General features: G+C 43.0%; 1 protein-coding gene across 1 annotated transcript; it reads left to right on the top strand.

Annotated features, from left to right (window-relative positions):
- The first annotated feature begins 1,861 nt into the window (after positions 1–1,861).
- LOC133843582 (protein jim lovell) lies at positions 1,862–16,255 on the top strand. Its single transcript, XM_062277201.1, has 5 exons — positions 1,862–2,290; positions 3,433–3,579; positions 5,625–8,233; positions 11,481–11,612; positions 15,279–16,255. The coding sequence occupies exons 3-5, from the start codon at positions 5,692–5,694 to the stop codon at positions 16,121–16,123; spliced, it is 3,519 nt and encodes a 1,172-aa protein (XP_062133185.1). The 5' UTR covers positions 1,862–2,290; positions 3,433–3,579; positions 5,625–5,691; the 3' UTR covers positions 16,124–16,255.
- The last annotated feature ends 1,939 nt before the right edge of the window (positions 16,256–18,194 follow it).

Genomic DNA, 18,194 nt, shown 5'->3' with positions numbered 1-18,194 from the left:
ACACACACACACACACATATACGTGCACATGCACATGCTAACCCTCCCCCTAAAGCAACGCACTCGTGTGTTTGTCATTTTCCCATAGAGTTTTTCATTTTTCTCTTTTTTGTATTTTGTTGTTTTTTTTGTGGACTGAAATCAGCGAGGTTAGGGGTTGGTTTTTCCGACCATCGAGTCGTTATATTTTTTTCGCATTTCTCTTTCGCACACATGCCAGAGCGAGACACACATATGCATATGCGCTGCCAGTACGTATGTGTGTGTGTGTGAGTAATATGTTGTGTATATGATTTTACATTTTGTTTTTTTTTTTCCGCTGTTTCTGGAGCTGCGCCAACGTCAACGGCAGCGCTTATGTAAAACGCAGTCCGCATGCAGGGAATTGAAGGAATACAAGGACTACAAGGAATAGATAACATACTAAAAGGCGAGCACATGCGAGAGAGATAGCAATAGCAACAGCTACAGCAGCTGGAAAGGCTTTAGCAATAGCAACAACTTTAATAATAATAACAACAACAACAAACAGTTCGGCGCTGCCAGCGTCGCAGTCTCCGCCAGATGAGCAGAAGAGTTGTGTGTATGTGTGTGTGTGCGGTAGCAAAAAAGCTTTACATGTGAGCTCCACACTCAACACTCACACACACACCGACACAGACACAGACAGACAGTGCGACAGAGCGCCACGTACGTTAGTTACATACATTCTATATACACATACACACATTATATCCTTCAATATGCGCACTTTCTCTCACTCACACGCTTGCTCTCTCTCACTCACTTATTCGTTGGGTTGTTCTTGCCAGTATGCTTTCTCTCTTGCTCTCGCTCTCTGACTCGCTCCAGCGGCTGTTGTTGTTGCTATTGCCACAAATACAACTGGAAAGCAAAAACTCAACTCGCAGCTTTGAGTTTTCGTATTTTCCATAAGCTGGTGCTGGCCAAAAAGGATATGTCGACGCTGGCAGCGCTGCTGGCGCCCCTTTTATGAAAAATGTTACACTCACGCGCAGTTGACGCCGACGTCGCTGCCAACGTGTGACAACTGCCGCTGTATGTGTGTGTGTGTGTGTGTGTGTGTGTGTGTGTGTGTGTGTGTGTGTGTGTGTGAGCGTAAACTCCATGTGAGCCAACGAGGCATTGGCGTCAACGGGGGTGGGTGACGACTCAGTTGTTGTCGTCGTTGTTGTTGATGTTGGTGGTGGCTATTACTCTTTACGAGCGAGCAAAGCTCCACATGCCACGTATGTATGTATGTATGTGTGTATGCATGTATGTATGTATGTTTGTATGTGTGTGGGTGCGTCGCTCTTTCGTGTCGCTCTTCTTTCGCATTTGTTTTTTACGTTTCGTTTTTGGTACACTTCGTGTCGAGGCCACTCGGTTGCTGTCTGCTTCGGCTTTGCTACGCATGTGTATGCAAATGTATTTCGTATACCGTGTACTGTGTATGTATGTATACGTATAATAAATTTTTTTGGTATACGTGACGTGCGAGGACGTCGACTGGTTCTGCTGCTGCTGTTGTTGTTGTTGTTGTTGTTGTGATAAGGCAAAAAATATATTTTATATGACGAAGGAGTAAAAACTTCGTTGCGTCGCTGCCAGCGTCGACGCAACGCAAACGCAGACGTTGACGCTGGCGTTAACATTACTCGTGCGTCGCATCGTTCCGTTCTATCGTCCAGCCCGAGCACCGAGCATCCTCATGTGTTTCGCATGCTGTTTGTTGTTTGTGCCTCGCCTGCTCATACGTGTGCGCGCACGTGGGTGGGAAGGGGTGCGGGGTTGGCGTGGGGTTGGCGCGGGGGTGGTGGGGTCGCGTGTATGTGACGCTGCTGCCGGCGTCGCCGTCATCGTCGTCGTCGTTAGCGCTGCCATCGCCGCCTTTGGCTCGCATATCTGTTTTTTCGGGCCGACTTCATTTGAATTAGTCGCTTCGTGACGTTTGAACGGTTCGAAACATACACGCGACCGCAGGACACACACGTACACACACACACGACTCGCGAAGATACTAAGCGAGGCGTTACCGTTACCGTTACGATCTCATTCCGACGCCAAACTGTATACCGTTAACTCTTTTTTGAGAAGTATGTGATACAATTTCGAGCGCTCACATGTGAATGGCAAAAAAGACTATTTCTGAGACAGTTATCTGTGTGCGTTGCCTGAAGATGGACGTCTTGTAATTCTAACGGCATTTACAAACATTAACAACAATAAATAAAAACAATTTTTATAACTCTTTCGAAAATTCAATAATAAAATTAAACGTGAAATGGTAAATAAAAGTGTTAAAAATAATTAGCTAAAAATAACAAACTTACAAAAAAATAAACTTAAAAAATATACAACAAATTTATTTATTAAAAAAAAATTTTAAAGAAATTTCTCAAAAGATTTCATATAATAAAATATAGTGTATTTAGTTCATTAAATAGAAAAACAAACTTCATTTTTTCAAAATAAATAATTATGAACTTTTAAAAGAATTCTACTATATAAATTTCCAGAAAAAAACTTTAGTAAATATAAAAGTGCGCAATGCAAAAGAATTTTAAAATGAATTTAAAACTGTCTCAATTATGAACGGATTGATATGTATTATTGAAAAGTGTGTGTTTTGGCTATCGCGCCTATCATAAAACGCGGATTTTTCAAATGAATCGCAAACAATTCCATGAAATTTGTCAACCAAATTGAGACTCGATCCCTCAAAACAAACATAAACGCACATTAAGGTTTTGGTTTATTGCCCGCAGCGTTTGGCCCACAAATTGATCTGTCAGCGGCCATTTAATAGCAGTTGAAAACCTGTGTGCCAGGACCTTTGTCCAGTATTGTCGAGTACCTGCTGTATTATTTACATGCTGTGTGTTTATTTACTTCAGTGTACATGTGTCAACACACACCTGATTATCACCTGCAGAAAATGGGAAATTGCGGCGTGTCGAATGCGAGAGCAAGAACAAGTTGAGAGCGAGCACTGATCCTGCCCACACAAACACAAACAGACTCACACATGCTCACGCACACACCATATATACATATATGCAAGAGTGTGTGTGTGTGTTTTGAGGGTGCGGATTGTGAGGGCTGCTCTCAGAATCTCCCTCTATCTCTAGCTCTGTTTCTAACCATATCCATATCCACATGTGAAGCGTACTTTCGACTTGCTGCGTATTTATTTGCATTGCTTTCAGTCAGTTTGTGGCAAACCCTCGACGGTAACGCGCAGTTTCTGTTTGTTATCGAACCGAACTCAGAAACAGAACCAGAACTTTAAACGTGTGCGATCTTCCATTTATTGTGTGTGCTTGAAATAATAATACAAATAAAACATATGTGAACTGCAATAAAGCGAAAATAATACTCGATTACAATAAGCATATCTAATTTCAAATTCACATTTTGTGATTCCAGTGCTAAGCAGTGCTACGAATTGTGCCATAATTATGCAAAGCTGATCACAGAGACTCAAGTCTATTATTCATGTTTTAATACAAACAGAAAAGAGCTTCAAAGAGGATATTTCGAAATTAAAGTACGCTTTGCTAACGATATTTAATGGTATGTTGGATCATCAAAATTTAAGCTTGAAAGGATTTAACTCAAATGTAGTGAAATCGAAAGACATACGAGAAGAATCTATTTTGATTTCTAATCAATTTTGGCCATTATTTTACAAAAACTATTAGAAGAACTAATTTTCATAATATTACTTTAATAAAACGTTAAGTAAAATATACTTTTATTTAAAGTATTATTTATTATTATGTAAATTAAAATATACTTTTATTTATTTCTGATCGTCGACAATTTAATTCTCAAGATTTAATGACTTGCATTCAAATTTTAAATTGAAACTTTGCATCATCTTCTCCACATCTGTTAGCATTTTAAATCTGAATTGACTGACTTACTTTGACATTAATTAAAAAGTCGGGTAACTCTTTCCATCTCACTCACTCTCTGCCGCAACTCAGGTGGCAAGCAAAGTGTGTCGCTTTTAACGGCGCTTGAGAGGTAAAGTGCGAGTAAATAAATAAAAATGTTGCCTTATCTCCAGTTGACAACCGCAAATGAGTTGCAAGATAAAAAAGAGTCGCTTCGCGCCGCTTGCCACATGCCGCATAGCTGCTAATTGCACATTGTTGCATTGAAGCGTGCGTGGGTGTCCTCGTGCCGCATCCTGTCGTTGACTGGCAGCAACAGCAACAGCGACAACAGCAGCAGCCGCATGTGTTAATATGCGGTTTGGGTCTCTGGCGCCAACTTGCAACCGCTTAACCGCTGCAAGATGAAGACGCTGCAACAAACTGTAAATAAAAATGTTTATTTTGCTTTTGCCCTGCTAAAAGTAAACTTTTTTAATTTTGCATCCAACTGTCGTCGCTGACAGGCAGTTGGAGACATTTTCTCAGGTCCGTGCTATGGGCTTGGGTTTGGGTTTGGGGTTAGAGATTGGATTTGGCATTTGACTAGTCGTGTCTGACTTCAGATTTGTCATTGCGAGGCAGCTGCCGACTCTTTTAAAAATTCACACACGCAGCGTGCAACGCATTGTGGACCGTTGGAAGGGGTGCGTGATGCGCTGTTAGGGGCATGCCACGTCACACCAAGCTAGAAAGTTGCTGAATTAATTAGATGCCACGCACCGAGTCGCAAAAAAAAGCTTAGCTCTGTACAGTGGTTGCAAAACAGTTGTTAATTTTCAATTTTTTTATTTTTGTTAAAAATATTTATAGCGACTTGTTTTAATAATAAATATCATTTTACTATGTGTAGCTGAAAAAGTTAAAATAAAAATAAAATATACATTTTGAGGACTATTATTGATAAAAATAAGCATAAGATAAGCAAATTAAATTTAAAAATTCAAGTTCCGCTCAATAAACAACTAACAAAGTAAACGAACTAGAAATTATAAATGGAAGCAAGAAATTTAAATTCATACTTAAAATATTATAAAAAAAAATTGCTGTAAAATAAATAAGTTTTAAACTAAATCGAGTTGACTTCCCTTAATTAATAATCGAATATTAATTTCACTAGCTTTAAATTACAAATGAAATTTCATTAAAATGGATCTTCTAGCTGCAGAACCCACTGTGCACATGTTTGTGTGTGTCTTACCAGTAGATAAACAAAAACACAGACATACTCATATAGCCAGACAGACAAACAGATAGAACAGAATAAAACAGAGGCAGAGACTGAGATGAGTGAGCCATTATCACACATCACACATCTGCATGTGATGTCCTCAAGGATACGCGACACGACACGTAGCCGACTGTGATTGCCTCATGTTGCTCTTTGCGCTGCCTCCTGTGCTCTTAGCTTTTGCTGTGCATTGTTTTGCTTATTGTTGTGCTTGGGATTTGCCGAAAATGAGGCACAGTAATGGTGGAGGGATGAGAGGGGGTTTGAAAAAATATGATATATGCCGCGACTCATTAACATATTATCACAACACATACACGAGATGGCATATGTCAGGAGTACAGAGCTTGAATACATTATACAAAGCATTATCCTCGAGCTTAACCTGAATCTTTGCCTCCATCACTGACTCTATCCTTCTCTTTCTCTCTCTGTCTATCTCTCTTCAGCAGACTGTGAACGAGGTGCAACAACTTTGAAGCACGTCACGTGAGGCAACAACGCGTTTGCCAGGGCATGTTAAAGGACGCCGAGGAGCTGATAAAACGCTGCAAACTGACGTCGCTGCCGTTGGCCCTGCACATGAACGACTACGGCCGCCAGGTGGCGCCAGCGCCGCTAGCGTTGCCACTGCCGTTGCCGCTGCCCCTGCCACTGCTGGCGAAGCCGCCGACGACGATGACGACGACAGCGTCTAGCATGGATCACCATCATCACCAGCAGCAGCATCATCATCCTCATCATCATCAGCTGCAACAGCATCATCATCAGTTGCCGCCACCTTCACACAGCCAGAGCCACGCCCATGTCCATGCCACACCGCCCACAACGCCGCCCACGCCGCCACCGTTGCCCCTTAACATGAGCCAAACGGCAACAGCCACTGCAGCTGCATCTGCCACAGCAACAACAACTGCAACAACGGCGGCAACTTCTATAACAACCGCAACTGCAACGTCGAGCAATCGATCAACGCACAGTCCGCCTGCCACGCCCACCACTATTGGCGCCAATTCGACTGCTCCCCAGGATCATTACAGCCTGCGCTGGAACAACCATCAGAATCACATCCTGCGCGCCTTCGACGCCCTGCTCCAGACCAAGACCCTGGTGGACGTGACTCTCGTCTGTGCCGAGACCTCGATACGTGCTCACAAAATGGTGCTGTCCGCCTGCTCGCCCTTCTTTCAGCGTGTCTTCGCCGAAACCCCCTGCAAGCATCCTGTCATCGTGCTCAAGGACTTTCGTGGGTGGGTCGTCCAGGCCATAGTTGACTTCATGTATCGCGGCGAGATCAGCGTTCCCCAGCAGCGTCTGCAGACGCTCATTCAGGCGGGGGAATCGCTTCAGGTGCGTGGCCTGGTGGAGAGCTCGGTACCTGAGCATACACCCACTCCAGCCGCTTCGCCCGATGACTTCAACTTGCTGGACACCTCGCTGCTCTCATCCAGCTTCGAGGACGAGTCGCCCTCGATGGTGCGGCCAGCAGCGGGCAAGCTAATAATGCCTTCTCGACTCTTTGGTAATCCGGCCAGTGCGATGGCAGCGCTCAGCTTGCGCCGCAAGCGGGAGCAGGAGTCGGAACGGGAGCTGGAGAGTGATCAGGAGTTGGGCGGCAGTTCGCCGATGCCACGTCGCAAACAGGCGCGTCCCAGACGCAGGTCAGGTGATGTGCCTCATGACTTTGCGCTGAACAAGACATCGGAGACATCGCTGCCAGCGGTAGACACAATTCAGGCTGTGATCAAGCATGAGTTGCGGGACGATCAGGAACCGAGTGATAAACAGCGTGATGGGGAGGATAGTCCCATGGGAGAAGAGGACGAACCGCCGCAGTCCCAACAGCAACAACAACAGCAAAGTAATGAGCCTGAGGCAGAGCATGAAACGGAGTTGGAGGATGTCGAGCGTGGAGATCGGCAACAGGATAAGACGGGGAACAGCAATCAACAGACCGAACAGGAGATAGATGAAGAGGACGATGAGGATCAAGCGCACGATCACGAGCTCGATCCTGAACAGGAACAGGATCAGGAGCACGATGATCATGAACACGATCACGATCATGAGCATGTGCACGATCTAGTTGACGATGAAGGTCCCGAACAGGACGAAGACGAGGACGAACAGGACATCGAAGAGCTTATACACACGACCAACGAGCTGCGTCGACAGGCGGCCGTCGCCGCTGCAAATGCAGCAGCCATGTCCCCGTGTCCCAGCGATGGTCCCGAGGATCTGTGCACCACCAAAAAGGACAAGGACACCAGCAACTCCCACTCCTCGGACGGGGAGAGTAACAATAACAATAACAACAACAATAGCAGTAAGCTGCAGGACAACAATCAACGCATCATGTTGTCCCTCAAGGACATCAGACAGCTGAACGCCAAGCCAAATGCCACATCGACGCCCAGCCATACGCCCAACTCCTGCACACCCGGCAACGGACTGCTGTCGTTTCCCCCACCTGGTCTGCGCCCACCCGGCCTGCCCGACAGTCCACCCTGCCACATGGAGGCGCTAGAGGCGCAAATGCATGCCGCAGCCGCTGCTGCTGTGGCAGCTGCTGGCGCCGGCGAGCATCCGTTCCATCACATGGAGCATCAGATGGAGATGTCGCTGGCTGCGGCTGCCGCTGCGGCGGCGATGCATCAGCGTGAGCCGCGTGATCCTCGCGAGACGCGAGAGCAGGCCATGCAGCGGGAGCACAATGCTTTCGCAAGCAACCTGCTCGGTCCCATGGGACTCCCACCTTTCGGGGGACACAACGGGGTGCCGCTGGGCGGACCTGGGTCCGGATGTCCGGGTCAGGCGCCGCATGAGCGGCTGGAGGAGAGCATGAATCGGTTGAGTAAGGAGTTCGGCAAGGAGTTTGGCAAAGACTTCGGCAAGGAGTTCGGCAAAGATTTTGGCAAGGACTTTTGCAAGGAATTCGCGCCCACATCGCCAATGAGCTTGCCCGGACACTTCAATCCACCGGATGGGCAACCGCATCCGCCGTCGCCGCTGCCCTTTCCCGGCATGTCCTCGGCGTTGACGCTGACGCCGCCGCACAGTAAGTACAAAAACCTTTTTTTTATCCTTTGAGGTCACTGGGTTAGCCGGATGTCCATATCCTGGCCACATCCTGACCTGTCTAAACACATTACGACTGTCCACCTCCCCCTTAAGCTATTTGCGTAAAAAAAATAACAGACAGAAGTCCCAATATCGCAGTCCTTCTGTTTGCCTTCACTTCGGTGACTCCTATGACTACTTGACTGCTTGACTCCTTGAGCTTTGACACAGCGACTTCACATCTAATAAGCTGCAATATACTGCATGCAACATGTGGCAATCTGTCTGTCGCCTCTGCACTGACAACCTCAAAGTGCCAGCGACTGCAACAGCATCCTTTGCATTCGTCATGCATTTGTCGTTGCCATGGCCTAAGCTGTCGCAAAGCCTTTAAACGTATTAGGGTCTTCCCCAGTACTTTTCCCAAGTACTTCCAACCCTCCACACTTCATAGCTGTTTGCCACTTTTTATTTTTTCCTTTTCATGTGTCATTTCCTCCAATTTAATACCAGAGAGTTTTAGGGAATTTATACAGCCTTATGTAAAATTCTTAAAATTCCCATTTGCTTTTAATGCATTTGTCATAATTACTTTCTATGCTCAAATATTATCATTAGTTTTAGATTTTTAATTTATAACTTTATTAGAGGTCTTGGCCTCTTTCACTTCATTCTTCCTCAGACAATTGTTTTGGTTTCGTTTCTAATTAAGTCATAAACAATTCTATGCTGTTGACAGCTCATAAGAAATATGGAAGTGCAATTGCAATGTTGCGAGTTGCGAGTGCAGCTAATAATTTGACAGTTTAGTTATTGCCTCAACCCTATAGAGGCAAACTATGTGTCCCAGTCACAACAACGCTGTCTGGGGTAGAAGTTGTCAGCCATGGAGCATGGGAATGGAAAGGAAATGGGAGTTGCATTTGCGGTTGTTGCAAAAGTTGCAAGTCGCAAGCTGCAGTCCAAATAAATTCAATTGCGGTTTATATATGATTTTTTATATTTATGTCACCCGAGGCGAGCACAAAGGTGCAAAGGGGAGCCGGATGAAAGACGGCAATGAATGGGCTCAAGTCGCAGTCGAAGACTCAGTCGCAGTCGCAATCGGTGGCGTTGCGTGCTAGAAATTTATGTTGTGTCTGTGGCAACATGTGAGTGTGGCATGTGAGTGTGTGCCACAGTTGCGAGTTGAAACTGTCGGCAGACGTTTAGCCAAATGACTTTTAAGTTACCACACAGACAACTCGCCTTGCCACTGCCACGCCCACACAGTCAACAGCGTGTGTTGCACGTGTTTTGTTTAAAGTATGCCACACACACAAACACACACAAACAGACTGTGCTGCAAATTTAAACCTTTTGGCAAACAACTTTGGCATCGTCGGCGGCATAAATAAAAATACAGAGTCGCTCTAGAGTCCTTAGTCCTGTCTTCGTTCTCCCATTCTCTCATGCTCTATCTCGTCACCCAAGTCGCTTCCCTTTTCGTATAAAACTTTGCATATAAGTCGCGCGATATTCATATTAATAATATCCGTTTGGGGAGTCCAACTCCAGTTCAGCCAACCTCAACCTCAGTCGTCGTCTTCGTCTCCGACGCGCACACAGGATATAAAATAAATTAAGGCACAAAAATATGAAAAATTGTACGAAAATGCCGAGCAGGAGTCAGGGAATCAGGGAATCAAGCAGGCAGTCAACACAGGAAGCGCAATACCTTTTAATGCGACAAAAATTTCTGCCAACATATCAGGGCAATCCAAAGAGCGGAATGAGTCGCATCCAAAAAAATATACCGAAAAGGGAGGCCAAGCAACTCGCTAACTACTGCATAAACAGGCTGCAGGCAAAGAATGCCAGCCAAGGATACACATCGAGCCCAAGTCAAGCTAAGAAATGCAGAAAAGTTCATTGCGGACAATGATGACTATGCGAATACTCTGCAAATTGAATAAAGCAGTAAACTTTCTTAAATCACAATTAGAAAATAAGTAACTTTTAAATCAAAGTAGAAAACATCAATGTAGGAAACGGAAAAAAACAAATTTTGTTGCACCGAGATAAGAGAGTAGTTGAAGGGCTAAGCTATTTAATTAAATGAATATAGCAGACAGATATAAAGTATCACATGAAAAAGTGGGCGGAACAAACTGTGTTGTTTAAATGAATATAAAGTATGGTAGTCGGCAACAGCAGATGACGAACAAAAATATCGTTTGGTAAAAGTTAAATTTCTGATCTAATGTGTTCTACAATGTCCTTTGAAAATGGTTGTCGCATAAGTCACCACAAAGTGTTAATACCACATCTTCATGCAGTCAGTTTAGTCAAACAGAGGAGCTTGCAGACAGGCGTAGAAAAAGATTTACCAAAAAGAATGTGATTTATTTTTTGGTAGTCACATTTCGGCGTGAAAATCATTGAACTAATAGCATGTGACATGTGGGTATGGCAATGAGTGTGTGTGCGTGTGTGAGTTGTGTGTGGTTGTGTAAGTCAATGGCTGTCTTGTTCTAGACCCCTTGAGGATAAACGTGAAAAGAAATCCGCACTAATTTTGCTTGCCATCAAAGCGAGTTTGAAGACCGAAACAAAAAATAAAGAAATGGAATATTACGTATACGCAGCGAGTTGTAATGTCTACTCGAACAAAACGCGGGAGCAAACAATACGCGCTCGTTATTTGTGTCATTATGCTGCAGATACAACAACATGCCCCAACAGATACAGATACGAGTATGAACGACTATCCCCATTTATTCATATGCCAGCACATTGTCTTGTGATGTGCCTTGAATCCTGAGCGCGTAGTTATGAAACAGAGACAGAGACACTTGAAGCTGCGTGGATTTCCTTGCTTATCCTTGAGCATCCTTTATACTGTCGCCGCCTCATCAGCGCTTGAATTGTTTCACTCATGTGAAGGAGTGCACTCCAAGCGTAAAATATTAATAGAATAATGACGTTGCCATTGTTTACTATTCGCATCCACAAACGCAAAGCATTCGCATTCACTTGGCACACTCAAGTCTCGATAGTGAATATGTATGCGAGTGTTTATTCGAGTCTGAAGCAATTCGCTAGCTGGGTAATCAGTGAGCTGGAAAATGACTCACTTATGGAAAACTTACAATTGCAATATGCTTTACACAAATGAAAATTGCATTCAACCTATAAATAGCAAGACAAAGACTTGAATACTCTATCGAATTAGCTTATAAATAAATCTATCTTCTCTTTAACAGTGTTTGGCCTGGATTCCCCCTTGGGTTTGTTTCCCCCCGGCATTGATCCTGGCAAACTCTACAATCCGCTGATGGAAATGAGCGATCCACGTGACATGCCTGGAGGTCCGCCGCCGTTTCTCAAAAAGAAAAGTAAGTAACTTAAACCTATATAATATCAAATGGTAGCAAATCGACGACGAACTTTAAAACAAACAGCTAATTAACCTTCTGTGAGTTAGCTGCGAACTCAGCAACGAGAAACGAGAAAAGTTCGAGAATTGCCATGTCGTCTCAATTTGCCCTCCGCGGATCACTTCGTGCCTTACTTCACACCTGACTGATTGAACCCGTTGATGGTTTAGTGCCATGAGTTCAACCAAGAGTTGTTCTGCTTCTTTTTCGCTCAAGTCTTTGTAGGTGTCTGCTTTTTGCGATAGACTTAGATCGATCAGTGGCAAAAAGCTAATGATAGATCTATGATGATGACTAAAAATCATGCATATCCTCTTACAGATCCAACTCAAAACTATTGTGATTGCCTTTCATTCCCATTCAGTACACATTGAGAGCTGCGATCACCAGTGATCACTAGTGCGATCATGTGAGGCGGCAAATTTGTTTTTGTGGTTTTCCTGTGCTCAGCTGGGGATCGCGTATAACAATTGTGTTTGTTTGTTTAGTTTAGTTTTTTTTTTGTAGGCTGTTTTCTTTATTTTTTTTTTGTTTTGTTTTCTTCATTGAACATGTGCACCTATGCATATCGTAAAGCGACGCTTTTCCAACCTGCAACAGCTCTCTTGATTGACAAATAGGCAGCTCCATAAATGCATTCGATTTTCAGAGTTGCTTTTGTTTCTTCTTTCGTTGTAGTTTTTCTTTCGATTTTTTGAAACCTCAAAAAGTTAATAATGTTTTTATGTGTATGGGGAAATAATACATATAGTAATATGTAGCTTAGAAATCAATAAACTGTTGCGCTTGATTGTCATGTGATTGACAATTGAGAAAGAGAGATTGTTCGATGATTGTTAACCTAAAGATTGATCCATATGAGCCAAGTGCTGTGTGTTTTGACAGATTATTTGACAGTTAGCTGGCGTTGATGGGTTAAGTGCTCCACCTTTTTTATCGTTTTTTTTTTTTTTTTTTTTTGGAAAACGCTTTTTATGAATGAAAGATCACTTAGTTTGGGAACTGTAGATAGCAGGCGCCATACGAGTGTGTACTTAAGTTCCCCACGTGAAGTCGAGATCGCTCGTTGATCTTTTGCATAAAAAAGCCATGCAGACACACTTTCAGCTTGGATCACATTTAATTGCTTAATTTTCTCATCAATACAACAAGAGGAGGAATCGTGATCAGATGTTTGGTTCGGCATGCCAAAGTGAAATACCAGAAAATACCACAACAACAGAGTCACAGAGAGATCTTCGGGCTGAGATCTCAGATTCATCCCGACCATGACAATCGCTGCTTAAATTACAACAACAACAAAAGCTACAGAAACAGAAACAGTAAATAAAACTGTGCTAAAAAGCGCAAATCTGGCGTATAGCACGATATTCTTTATTGCGAATCTGGCGAAACGGGTTTGTGTGGCCACAATTGATAAGAATCTACACTTGGCTTAAACAGGCACTGCCTTAGGAGACGGGGCAGAGCAAAGGGCTAGAGGGGGAAGGAACACAGCTGAGAGACAGAGAGAGGAGAAGCAGATTTTTTAGGGCCTGCATTCATACTGTTCGTGTGGGTGTGATTAACTGATTTGTTCACATTCATTTGTTCATTTCGCGATTGTCTTTTGCGCCGCTCTCTTCAGCTGTCTCTTTTTTGTTTTCTATCTCTATCTCCTCTTCTCTCTCGCTGTCTTTTTCTCTCAGCTTTTTGTTGTGTCCCAAAACGTGATTTGCGATTTGTTACAAATTCAAATTTCGCTTTATATGTGCTTTGCGGGGGGAACGATTGGTGACTTGCCTTAGATGCCTTATTAGAACCCCTTAACAACTACTTCAACAACAACAACAACTACAACAATTACTACAACAGCAACATAAAGAGCAAGAACCTTAAACAATTGCATCATGGTCGAAGGTTTCTCCCCTTGTTCTTGTTGCAGTTCATTGGAAAAAAGGTCAGACCTACGTTGTGACCTATTCGCGAAACCAAATTTGAGGCAGCAACAGCAGCTATAACAACAACAAGAAGAGCTCAGCTAATACAAATAATAGTCGTGTTATGTGAGGAATGCCATTTGGATGTGATAAGAATAAAATAAGCCAATTGGTTAAGAATGTGAAGGAAAATCACAAATCGTTACTCGAGAGCTTTACATTACTTCAAGAAATAGAATTTATTCAATAAATAAGAGTTTTTAATTAAATATTCGATTATTACTATTGCTCAATAGAGTACGCTTAACATTTCGTTTATTAGGTAAAGCACTGTGGTATTATTGTCAAAAATATACTAAATTAATATACCTAAAAAATATTAAAATATTTTTAAAGCTATATTTTGTATATCGAAATACTACTTCATACAAAGTATATTTTTATTGTCATTAAAATATAATAAATTAATATACCTCAAAATACTAAAATATTCCTAAAGCTGTATTTCGTATATCGAAATACTACTAAATTCAAAGTATGAAGAAAAGTTCCTAATTATTTCATTTAAATAACAGATTGCAAACACATCATAAAAAATTCATTTTTCTAGCTTTTGTCTCCATCTAATCACAATTTTCTAATGTTAAATACCATTATTAAAAAGTTAGAAATATATCTTAAGATCTTAAAAAGGGTAATAATTAATTTATCTTAATTTCAACCGTATAAGAGCAGTTATTTATTTTTCAGTTCAGAAATAAAATACTATAAAAATACATTTTAGGAAAACTCATTCAGGCTAAACCTCATACTCATAGCATTAGGACGTAAAAGAATTTAATTTCAAGCAAGCAATATTAGTTTCTTTGACAATGACTTTCGTTTCGCTAATTTGATTTTCATATTGTTGCCCAGAGCATAGTTTATACTATTTTCACTCTTGCAATTGAAAAAGAAAATAAAAGAAAATTTCATATCATCAGTTGAAAAGCGGCAATAAACTGTGAATTATCGCTGGCTGTAAATATTTTTGGATGCATGCTCGCACTCCACTGGCCATCAGCCAAAGGATTCGTTGTGGTTCCCCCCTGCCTTACTTTGTTGCATCAACCGACTGATGGTGTCACACAGCGCCAGCAAGTGGAAGTTGCAGTTAAAGTTGTTGTTCGTTGATCGTTGAAAGCAATCTCAACCTGTGTCCCAGACTGCGACTTCGACTTCGACTGTGTCTGTGTCTGTGGCTGCAGTTGAAGCTGCAACTGCGGCTGCGGCTGCGGCTTTGTGGCGCTCTCTCATTGTGGGGCAAGTCGATATCTATGGATCTAAATTGAGTTTTAGCGGCGCATGTGACGACGTTGCTGCATGCTCGTAATTTGCATATGGAAGAAGGCTGGGGCGAGGCAGGCTATAGTATGGGAACCTCCACAGCGTTGCAGCGTTGCAGCTTTGATCGCTCGCCTTTTTCTAGGTGCCACATGCAGCAACTGCGACTACAACAAAAGCTGCACTGGGTGTGTATGAGCTGTAGGCAAAGTGCAGACAATGGGCGACTCTTTCAGCGAAATTGTCTGGGCCAGCATATGGGGCCAGCAGATTGAAACATTAGCAGATGGTCGCCATGCGATAACCCCACCCGACTCCACTCAGGTGCCTTAAACTAATCAATCTCTCCCTCTCTCTCTCTCTCTCTCTCTCTCTATTTTAGTGCCACGCCCCAAAGGACAACACTCGGCGCCACGCGGTGGCCCGCCACGTTCGTGGACAAACACCGAACTGACGGAGGCACTGCAGCATGTGTGGAACAAGAAGATGACCACGTCGCAGGCGTCGCGCATCTTCGGCATTCCCTACAACTCGCTCCTCATGTATGTGCGCGGCAAGTACGGCAAGAGTCTGAAGCTGGAGCAGCTGCGCAAGGACTGCATCAGTGGTCCGCCTATCGAGATGCTGCAGATGGGCATCAGCGGAGGCGGCGGAGGAAGCTCGAAGAGCGAGAAGAAGGAACGCAAGGAGAAGGACAAGGACAAGAATGGTTCAGGCTCCAACTCGGCCAATTCCAGTGGCAACAATGGCTCTGCCGGCAATCCAAATGCCAGCGGTCCAGGTGGTCCTCCACCTTTGCCACATCCCAACGATCTGGGACCTCTAGGTCCACTGGATCTGGAGCTGGGACTGCCGCTGGGTCCGCCAGCTGGTCCACGTAGCGGCAGCTCGGAGCCGGATCTACTCAGCGGTCCCAATGCGCTGTTCAATCCCTTCAATCCGCAAGGCTTCTATCCGGACTTTGCCGGCGGCTTCCCTGGACTGCCGCTGAGCATGCTGAATCTGCTGCCGCCAGCTGAGCGGCATCATGCCGCGGTGGCCATGCACCATCTGGGTGTCAGCATGGATGAGGACTGCAAGTCGGTGGGCTCGAAGCAGTCCTCCTCGCTGGACGATGACTTTGCGGCCTCCGGTTTGCCGCTGGCCTTGGAGCAGCGACGCCACAGCGAGGTGGGGAGCAATGGAGCGCAGGCGTTGGCGCAGGCGAATGGTGCTGGGCAGGATTGAAATATGTGGCGGGATTGGGCTGCCAACCCAATGTTCTTCCCGCCCTACGAGCTGGACGAGGCTGCCACCCACCACTCACCACCCGCCCCGCTGCAGCCACCGCCACCGCCGCCTCCGCTCGGTTGCCGTGACTTCAACTTCAATCCGAGCTTATTTATGGCACGACGCAAGCTGAAGCGTTATCGGGCCAAGCGCGTCCAGATGCAGATGCAGGCACCAGGAGCAGGGGGAGGAGCACCTCCGCCACCGCCTTCAGCATCAGCAACGAGACCACAGCTGCCTCCGCCGCTGCGAACTTAAATTGAAACTGTGAACATCGACATGTGAAAATTGAATGCAATATGTGTGTGTGTGTGTGTGTGTTTTTTTGTAAATGAATTAATTGTGTAGTTATTTATGAATTTATGCATTAATAATTATTTAGTTTTTATGCTAACGACAATATCCAATGAACAATTTTCATTTCGTTTTTATGATGTGTATGTTTAATGTATATTTTTTTGGCTGGTGCTTTTAGTTCCTATTCCCGATTATAATTTCAAGTATTAATTTACATATTATACATTTAATTAATTCTTAATTTTAAGCTAAGTAACTGAATATGGCAAAGCTTACAAAGCATTTGAGGCAATACATTGAAATACATTTGAAACTTTGAAATGATTATAATTTATTCGATATTATGCTTAATTATATATTAATTATTGTATTTATGTAAGTATATGTAATTCAGAATGAAATAATCAAATCAAAAACATAACAATTGAAAGCTATTCGCATATAAGAGAGTATTGTAAATATTATGAACACAACGATAACCAAACCAAGCAGCATTAGGGGTATTCCAATTGCAAGCCAGGACACAAAGTGAATCGCGATACAAGTATTGGAGACAATGTGCAACGCAAAGTAGTATTGGAATATTGGCATATTGATATTAGTACTTTATGTATAATATTCACGATGACTGTACCAAAATTTTTAATGTTATTCTATGAACCAGCGGCAATTATTTAGTTGTAGTTTAACTGTATTTTCCACTAGGCAATTTCTAACTGTATAAATCGCAATCGAAATCTGACAAAAATTCTCTAATCTATGCCCGACAACAAAATTATGATACGATGTCGATGGGTTCGCGCGTCATTCACAAAACATTGCATACATACTTCACGCACACAATAAATATACATTATTTGTAGAAGTCGCTATGTAAGTGTAGAGCAAGCATACAAAGTAAACATAATGAAAGGGAATCATATCTCCCAATTAAATAACAGTTTTGTAATTGAATTTGTAAATGAACCAACCAATTCTGGTGTTGGCATGTGACTCATTCCCCCGCGCATAGTTTTAATAATTTATAAGCTCAAAATATTTTAATTATAATTACAATTAAAGAAAATACAAAAAAGAAAAACAAAACAAATATATTGTCTAAGTTATACATATAATTAGTAAAGGTTATTAAATAAAAAGTTAAATGAAATCATTCATTAAATAATAATTGCGTTTTAATTATATTTAAAAACACAATTGATATTGATAGGAAATTACGAAACGGGAAATTGCTACTCTCTTGGCGCGCACTGTTAAATTAATATGTAAATCGATTAATTAATCGATAGATTGTGGTGGTGGACGATAGACTTATTAAATTAGTCGATGTGAATGGTTTGTGTCTAACCTAATAACAACGCACGCCTATGTGCTTGTCTCCGCTAAAGCGCTTTTAGCGAAGACACGAACCATTTCGTTAAATCGTGAAATCACTCGAGAGTTGTCTCTTTCACACCTAGGGAGGAAGTTGCGTGGATGACTACTTACGAATGACATGTGTTAGAGCAAGATAACGGAACATACAATTAAAGTGATGTAGCATTCAGCTTATGCTACACAACTCTTGGCGCGTTTAATATATGTTTAACAGTACAGCACCAGTGTACCGTCAATACCAATGCATTCTGTTTCTAATAACATCAAAGACAAACACAAATTGGAAAACTCAAATCAAATGGAATTACCTTTCTTTGACATTGTTCATTGATGTCTAGCTGTCTTAACATGTTGG

This window comes from Drosophila sulfurigaster, chromosome 3, assembly GCF_023558435.1.
Source record: "Drosophila sulfurigaster albostrigata strain 15112-1811.04 chromosome 3, ASM2355843v2, whole genome shotgun sequence".
Classification (NCBI taxonomy): Eukaryota; Metazoa; Arthropoda; class Insecta; order Diptera; family Drosophilidae; genus Drosophila; species Drosophila sulfurigaster.
Note: the sequence above shows the minus strand (reverse complement) of the source record. Positions and strands in the feature narration are given on the sequence as shown.